The 9076-nt window shown below is 33.4% G+C and overlaps 1 protein-coding gene across 3 annotated transcripts in view; it reads left to right on the forward strand.

Moving 5' to 3' along the window:
- Positions 1 to 9037, forward strand: part of LOC149800271 (uncharacterized) — a 171543-nt gene extending 162506 nt beyond the window's left edge. For all 3 annotated transcript variants that reach the window (XM_089959840.1, XM_089959843.1, XM_089959841.1), the window contains 3 exons: positions 4045 to 4122; positions 5725 to 5872; positions 8607 to 9037. In XM_089959840.1, the coding sequence (XP_089815966.1) occupies positions 4045 to 4122; positions 5725 to 5872; positions 8607 to 8746 (366 nt within the window). In that variant the 3' untranslated portion in view covers positions 8747 to 9037. The remainder of the gene's footprint in view (positions 1 to 4044; positions 4123 to 5724; positions 5873 to 8606) is intronic.
- Positions 9038 to 9076: the final 39 nt, after the last annotated feature.

Genomic DNA, 9076 nt, shown 5'->3' on the forward strand with positions numbered 1-9076 from the left:
TTACAATGTGCACTTTCTTGCTTAAATTTATGACAAATAGGGTTATTACGCTAATTTCCCTGATTTGGTCCCAGTCTTCTTGATTGTGAACACTGATCTCTCTGATTTAGTCCCGGTAAATGTGGCCTGTTTGAGTAGAACTCCAAAAACCATTATGATATATCTGTGAAATTAATACACATATTGGACTAGTGTTCCAGGCCTGGCATTTAGTACACATATATATCAGAAATTACCCCATAGTTGTCAACAGGTTTTATTATTAGAAACTTGACATCTATTTATAGATCCTATGCAATTTACATTTGTAATATCTTAAAATAGAATTTTATATCCGATTACAAAAATTAGCTATTGTATTTACCTTCTATGTCACAACACTGTATTTGTTGGGACACCATAAATTAATTTGGAAAGTAATTTTTTTGTGCACTATATATTCTGGAACACATCATTATTTTGAGTCATAAGTTGTGGGACAAAAATTAAAAATTATATGTTCAAAAATGCACTCCAACTTAAATTTTATTTTAAATGATATAAAACTGCGTAATTGAGATAAAACTCTTTAATCCACTATAGCATCATCTCATCAACACAACTATTCTCCTGCTGACATACGATCCATCCTTTCAGTCATGAATATTTTCTAGCTTTCTCATGCTGTGAACAATTATCATTGGAGGCAACAAATCTCCTGCAGCAGCAACTGCAAGCACTAAAGTCAGATTATTAAAAAAATCTGGGCTAATTCTCATACTTTTAACCCCCATCTTATTGACTGTCCATCCAGGAATTAGATCAAAGTACACTGGAATTTCATCCATGTTAATGATCATATTGTTAGAGAAATCATCTTCTTCTGGCCTTCACAAATTTATCAAATGATTTAATTTTATTCAAATATTCTGGGTGACACTGCATCATCGATGTCCATACAGGAAACACTATATTGTGTTTCTTTAAAAATTCTTCCATTGACTCATTTTATTTTCAAAATTCTGTATCTAATATCTTGACTAACGATGATCATTATAATGTAGAGTTATAAATATAAACTACACATAATATATAGTAATGAACCAAGAGTTACAAAAAACATAATACTGTAACAATATTAAAATAGTTAGCCAACAATTTGTTGAGGCGTATAGTTGATTTCATCTACTTGTTGATCTTGTATTGCTAAACCTGAAAGCCAATGTACAAATGAGGTTTGTACAGTTAGCCCTGCTGTTTATCTTGTATTGCTAAATCTGAAAGCCAAGGTACAGATGAGGTTCGTACACTTAGCCCTTCTGTTTATCTTGTATTGCTAAACCTGAAAGCCAAGGTACAAATGAGGTTCGTACACTTAGCCCTTCTGTTTATCTTGTATTGCTAAACCTGAAAGACATGGTACATATGAGGTTTGAACAATTAGCCCTGCTGTTTATCTTGTATTGCTAAATCTGAAAGCCAAGGTACAGATGAGGTTCGTACACTTAGCCCTTCTGTTTATCTTGTATTGCTAAACCTGAAAGCCAAGGTACAAATGAGGTTCGTACACTTAGCCCTTCTGTTTATCTTGTATTGCTAAACCTGAAAGCCATGGTACATATGAGGTTTGAACAATTAGCCCTGCTGTTTATCTTGTATTGCTAAATCTGAAAGCCAAGGTATAGATGAGGTTTGTACACTTAGCCCTGCTGTTTATTTTTGCTACATCTGAAAGCCAAGGTACATATGAGGTTCGTACACTTAGCCCTTCTGTTATCTTGTATTGCTAAACCTTAAAGCCATGGTACATATGAGGTTTGAACAATTAGCCCTGCTGTTTATCTTGTATTGCTAAAATCTGAAAGCCAAGGTACATTTGATGTTTGTACACTTAGCCCTGCTGTTTATCTTGTATTGCTAAAATCTGAAAGCCAAGGTACATATGAGGTTTGTACACTTAGCCCTGCTGTTTATATTGTGTTGCTAAAATTTGAAAGCCATGGTACAGATGAGGTTTGTACACTTAGCCCTGCTGTTTATCTTGCATTGCTAAATCTGAAAGCAAAGGCACAGATGAGGTTTGCACACTTAGCCCTGCTATTTATCTTGTATTGCTAAATCTGAAAGCCAAGGTACAGATAGGTTTGTACACTTAGCCATGATGTTTATCTTGTATTGCTAAATCTGAAAACCAATGTACAAATGAGGTTTGTACACTTAGCCATGCTGTTTATCTTGTATTGCTAAAATCTGAAAGCAACAGTACACATGAGGTTTGTACACTTAGCCCTGCTGTTTATCTTGTATTGCTAAAATCTGAAAGCCAAGATACAAATGAGGTTTGTACACTTAGCCCTGCTGTTTCTGCATTTAACCTCTCCATCATCATCTTTACACTAAATCTCACTTAAAAATATTCCTGCCAATCAAAAGAATGTTTTTGTTGATTTTGAGCAACATTTTTCATTTGGAGTAACATTCCTTTTTTCCAAATACTGAGTCAAGTTTATGGGGTGATCAGTCTGGTCAGATTCCTCCTTAAGATGTTTCAAGTATTCTTCAACTCAATGTATATGTATTTATTTTTCCTTATATTTTAGCATGGTCAATATTACAAACAATGCTTTGTCTTTAAACCCAAAGTTTTCATAATTTGTATTGCAGTGTTTAAAATTTTAAAATTTCCAATGCATTAGAATTGAGTATTTGAGTTGCATCAATATTCGATATTTAATACATGACCTGTGTATTTAAGTTCAGCTGTTATTTGCATTAAAACAATAAGGTGGAATGTATCATGTACCTTTATGTACACATGCCATAAGGTGGAATGAATCATATACCTTTATGTACACATGCCATACAGTGGAGTGTATCATGTACCTTTATGTACACATGCCATAAGGTGGAATGAATAATGTACCTTTATGTATACATGCCATAAGATGGAGTGTATCATGTACCTTTATGTACACATACCATAAGGTGGAATGAATCATGTACCTTTATGTGCACATGCCATAAGATGGAGTGTATCATGTACCTTTATGTACACATGCCATAAGGTGGAATGAATCATGTACCTTTATGTACACATGCCATAAGGTGGAATGGATCATGTACCTTTATGTGCACATGCCATAAGATGGAGTGTATCATGTATCATGTACTTTTATGTGCACATGCCATAAGGTGGAGTGTATCATGTACCTTTATGTACACATGCCATAAGGTGGAATGAATCATGTACCTTTATGTACACATGCCATAAGATGGAGTGTATCATGTACCTTTATGTACACATGCCATAAGGTGGAATGGATCATGTACCTTTATGTACACATGCCATAAGATAGAATGGTATGTACACATGGCAATGCATCATGTTATATTGTTCTTTATTCATCCATCCATCCATTTATATGTTTTCTATGTTATTTCTGCAAAGTAACTTTAGCTCTCAAAAATATACCATTACCAAACTTTCTAAGTTTTTTGCATTGGCAGCTAGAAGAAAATGATCAATTTTGGTCCAGATCACAGAGACTAATAGAAAGAAAGCTGTTTAACACAATAATTTGACTTTTGTAAAAGATACCTTGACCAAACTTTGTAAATGGCTTACATTTGAGATAAGAATGACATCATTGATTTTGGGAGTAAGGGTCAAAGGTCAATGTCACAGTAACTCTCAAAAGAAAAATGACTTTCACACAATATTTTGAGTTTTTTAGCACCTACTTCGACTGACTTTATTGATGACAGATTTGAGAAAAAAAACTTTTTTTGAGGGGAAAGGTCAAACTAAGAGCAAAAGAAAGAAGGAAACAGGATTTCCACAAACTGAAAGAATTTGAGATTTCATGCTTCCCCATCAGGTTCAAAATCTGCCCTGAATTATTACTGTCCAGCAATTGAACTAGAGAAAACTGTATGATATTTGTTAGGTCTGTGTGTGCAAAAAATTGTACAAAGTAATAAATTTAGGTAACTGTGTATGATATGTGTTAGTTGTGTGTGCAAAAAATGTGTAGAAAGTAATAAATTTAGATAATTTTATTTCAGGCCCTGGATTATTATACTAAGGCAGTCCAACATAATTCAAAGGATGAGTCAGCATTCCTAAACAGAGCAATCACCAAGGTATCCAGAATTTGCTCTGCTCATCATTACTATTTTTACTAATTATTAGCCACCATTTTCACTTGTGCATCTGAACTTGGTTCATTCGTTCTTTTCTTATTTGTATGTTTTTTATCATGAATTCAGAGATTCTTAATTGTCATTGTTTTTACTTATCCCGATGATTCCTTAAATTAGGTGTGAGAAATTCTATGATTACAGTATTAACATTAGCTCCGAGAAATTCTACGGTTATACTATTGAAATTACCTCATGATAAAATCTGTGGTTACAATGTTGACATTAGCTCAGAGAAATTCTGTGATTACAATATTGACATTAACTCTTAGAAATTCTATGATTACAATACTGACATTAACTCTTAGAAATTCTATGATTACAATATTGACATTAACTCTTAGAAATTCTATGATTACAATATTAACATTAACTCTTAGAAATTCTATGATTACAATATTGACATTAACTCTTAGAAATTCTATGATTACAATATTGACATTAACTCTTAGAAATTCTATGATTACAATATTGACATTAACTCTTAGAAATTCTATGATTACAATATTGACATTAACTCTTAGAAATTCTATGATTACAATACTGACATTAACTCTTAGAAATTCTATGATTACAATACTGACATTAACTCTTAGAAATTCTATGATTACAATACTGACATTAACTCTTAGAAATTCTATGATTACAATATTGACATTAACTCTTAGAAATTCCATGATTACAATATTGACATTAACTCTTAGAAATTCTATGATTACAATACTGACAGTTGTAGATAAGAATGAAGACCATGACCCAAGGTGGTTAAGGTCACAACATAAAGTCAGTTTGATCTGAATTAGATATAACCTAGGATATGATGTTTTTTAATTTAGTCATATTGATACACTTTCAAGATTTTGCATCTAATACTTTCGTCCATCATTTCCTTTTGTTTTCACTCATATGGAATGATATGGAAATCATTAAACACAGTCTGATTTTCTCTTTTTGAAGTTGTTAAAGGGAGATAACTAAACCTTTAGCATCTTGTTGGATTAAAAAGTGTGCTGTAATAAATATCAAATGGATTAAAAACCAAAGACTGCTTTGAATTTGTGATAAAAAGTAACTGCAACTAAATAAGTGTAAAAATAGAGTTAAAAAGTATTTGTCAGCAAATTTTATTCACGTTTCATTTAAATTAAAGATTGTACAGATGCAAACACCAGTGATAATGTCATCACAATAATGGCACTTTTTTAATGTCTGCTTCATGTTTTGCCTGAATTATCATACAAAAGCACTTTTGACTGTGGGAATTAGAAAATAATTAATTTTTTGATCCATTTATGAAATGCAATTGCGTTTCATTCCATTTTTGTTCATCATCATTTTGTGTTCTGCATTTGTATTAGCCCTTCATTTTCTTCATAATGCATTTATCATTTTACATTCATTCTGTGTTCCATTTGCATTGTTTTCATTTCACTGCTAAGGTTTATAGGATGTATCATTTTTTCTATATTGTTTTTCTTTAAAAATTTTATTTATAAATCAAGAATCTAACTGCAAATGATCTATATTTAATCTGTCTTTATTCAGGTCATGCTACGAGATGCCAAAGGTGCCCTAGAAGACTTCAAGACAGCCATATCACTGAGTCCTTATTCACTGCACATGTACCTTAACCGAGGCAACCTTTATGCATCAATGCAGCAACATGAGAAAGCTGAGAAAGATTACAGTGCAGGTAGGCATGGCATGGCAAGACATGAAATCCATAATCAGGCAGATCTCAAATGCAACACTGCTTATTTCTACGATTTGACTATAGTGTCTACAGAAGTTACCTACCTTGCATTATAGTGTCTACAGAAGTTACCTATCTTGCATTATAGTGTCTACAGAAGTTACCTACCTTGCATTATAGTGTCTACAGAAGTTACCTACCTTGCATTATAGTGTCTACAGAAGTTACCTACCTTGCATTAATGTTTGTTGTACCTTGTAGTAATGTCCTCAGATGCTTTAATGCAGGACTGTTGTCCTCCAGTAGCCTATTTTGGTGTGTATAATGTACATCCTGATTTTAGACTAGGAACGAGTGGAAAAATAAAAATAGCTGTGCAATATAACATGCATGTGAATCTTAAAATCTTCGTAATTTTACTTTAAGTTTCATAGTGCTATGACAGTCTGCCATTTTGGATAGTGCACTTATCATTTGAATTCTATACAATAAGCTAGCACACGACTGTTTCTCTGGTCTTTCCTGTCAGTATGTGGTAAGGGCTGTTTCATTTAAACACACATGGTACCCATGGAAGGCAGTTTTTTAAAATATATGTCAGGGTACTTTGATTTCACAGAGTTCATATTAAAATGATAAGAAAATTCAAAATTGCATCTATGGGTGGGTACCCCACATTAAAAGTGCCTTCCCTGGGTCCCAGGTATGTTTTACTGGAACAGCCCTAACCAGATATGACCCATATTTTGTTTTTCCAGATATTGTAAAAGAAAGAATGTAAAAGTGGCCAACTTCAGTGTATGTTTCTGATTTTAAGGTTGGCACTTAAAAGGATCATTTTAAGGTTGATGGAAATCAGTCTGTTGCATCAAAATCCCTCAAATTTCTCTTCATCATCACGACTCTCAAAAAGTCGCCATATGTCCTTGTCCGTCATCATTCCTGGTGTTCCAAGATTGAACACTACATGCTGTGTGAATGTACAGGTCCTTTATTTATACTTATGTGGACTATGATGACACTTCTAAAATATATCAATGCTGAAGACAGAATTTACCAAAACAATGTTTTGTAATTATGTTTGGTACATCAAAACTTTAGCCTTTAAAATCACCACTGAGTCAATTAAACATTGTTCAGTCTGTTGTAAAATAAAAAAAGGATCAGATACTGTGGTCTAAGATGAGAAATAGAACAGCCAAGCTTATTTTCCAAAGAAAAGAAAATATACTGCAAACTTACCTAGACAAAGCATTGTAGCTATGTTTAGCACATCAAAGCTTAGCTGATGTTGATTACCGTGAAGCATTTATCGCAGTATAGGTGCAAAGATTTATTAAATACTACGATTTAAGATGGGAATTAAAACCTTGAACCAGGTTTATTTTCCAAAGGAAAAAAAAATGTTTTTTGACTTCATGCATTAATTATTTTGTTTCATGATGTGATAGTGTTACTATAATAAACCAACTTAGTCATGAAAAAAATGTCCCCTAAATGTGCCTCTGAAGAAAACATTAATACTGCATGAATTCTAAATATTACATTCCATTCAAACAAGAATAAATGAAGAAACAGTTAGTCAGAGCCTTAGTTATCAAATACTGAATATTTACAGGTATGGTAATCAAGTATTTGTTCTGCTGATATGTGTGTGTGTGTCATTAGGATTTTTAACGTAGCTTTAAAACAAATCAGTCATATCGCTATGATGTCTGCAGTGTGGCAGTTTATAGTGATGTCTAGCACTGGGGCATCATGCCGCAGACACATAGCATGATGTCCCACCCAGTCAGATTATCCTGACACAAGGCCGACCAGTCCTAACACTAAACTCTTAATGCTGAGCGCCAAGCGAAGTAGCTGTTAGTACCATTTTTGTAAGTCTTTGGTATGGTTCAGCCAGGGATCGAACCCACGACATCCCACTTCCAAGATGGATGCTGTAACCACTAGGCCACTGAAGCAGTCTCAGTCTAAAAGGGCATTGCGTATGCGAATAGGTTGGAATGTTTAAGATTCCTTTTAAATGGATTAAGTGGTGTGCGTATAGTTGACAAAGATGTGATGTCACTACTTGATGTTGTTTGGCTTGTATTCCAATGGAATCTAGTGTTACTGCCAAGTTTGTATGCGTCCACCATAAGGTGGAGTGTACTATGTTAGATTTTTTGAATCCATCTATTACCAATTTCACTTCCACACAGTAACTAAAGTTGTTCACCTGCAGTTACCAAACTTTGTGGACAACTTGTTCATGGGGTTAAGGGATTTCAGGTCAGAAGCTCAAAAGTAAAGGTTACTTTAATTGAAAGAAGAAAATGATTTATGAACAAAAACTCATACTGTGTACCATGTATTATAAACAAACTTCGTGGCCAGCTTGCACTTGATGTATGCAAGAACTCCATTGCTTGCACAATAATTTCTATTTTTGCACAATAATTTCTATTTTTGCACAAAAACTTGAGTTCTCCAACATCTACAGTTACCAAGCACTAATTCAAGGCCTTAACTTTTGTAAGGAAGCCGATATTGGATGAGAAAAGGTCAAAAGTTAAGGTCTCTATGATTGAAAGATTAAAAAGATTCATTTATCTGTAAAGATTATTAAACACAGGGCAGGCATATAATGTGCCATTCATGGTATTTTTGTTAAGACTTTGCTATGACAAATTTTTTGTTACTGAATATAATTGTTTTTAATCGTCTGTGGTTTCCTTTCCATTTCCAGCTCTTACCCTTCATCCGGATGATCCCTATATTCTAAAAAGGCGAGCTGATATCCGGGGAAAACTTGGAATGCAACAGGAGGCTATTGAAGACTACAAACAAGCAATCGAGATTCAGAGCCGCATGAGGAAAGAATGTTGACATGTTTGATTTGTGAACTATTTTACTTTTATATTCAGATATGAATCAACTTCGTTGTCAGAGGCCTAAACTGTCCTTGACACAAGCATATTGAGTCTTGCATTCTTAAATGGAAAACCTACGTGAATTTAAAACTGCTGAAATATTGAGATAATTTCACAAGATTATATAATAAGCATTTAAATATGTAGTCAGAAGTAATATGAAATACTTCGATTCTTGCAGAAAATTCAGTCTGTGATAGATCTGGTCATTTATGGGCTAGAATTCATTATAAAGTTTTAAAGAATATATAGTTGTTGCATTTCTGTTTTCAATATCTTTAATTAT

The sequence above is a fragment of the Sinohyriopsis cumingii genome, chromosome 5 (assembly GCF_028554795.1).
Source record: "Sinohyriopsis cumingii isolate HCF-2022 chromosome 5, ASM2855479v2, whole genome shotgun sequence".
Lineage (NCBI taxonomy): Eukaryota > Metazoa > Mollusca > Bivalvia > Unionida > Unionidae > Sinohyriopsis > Sinohyriopsis cumingii.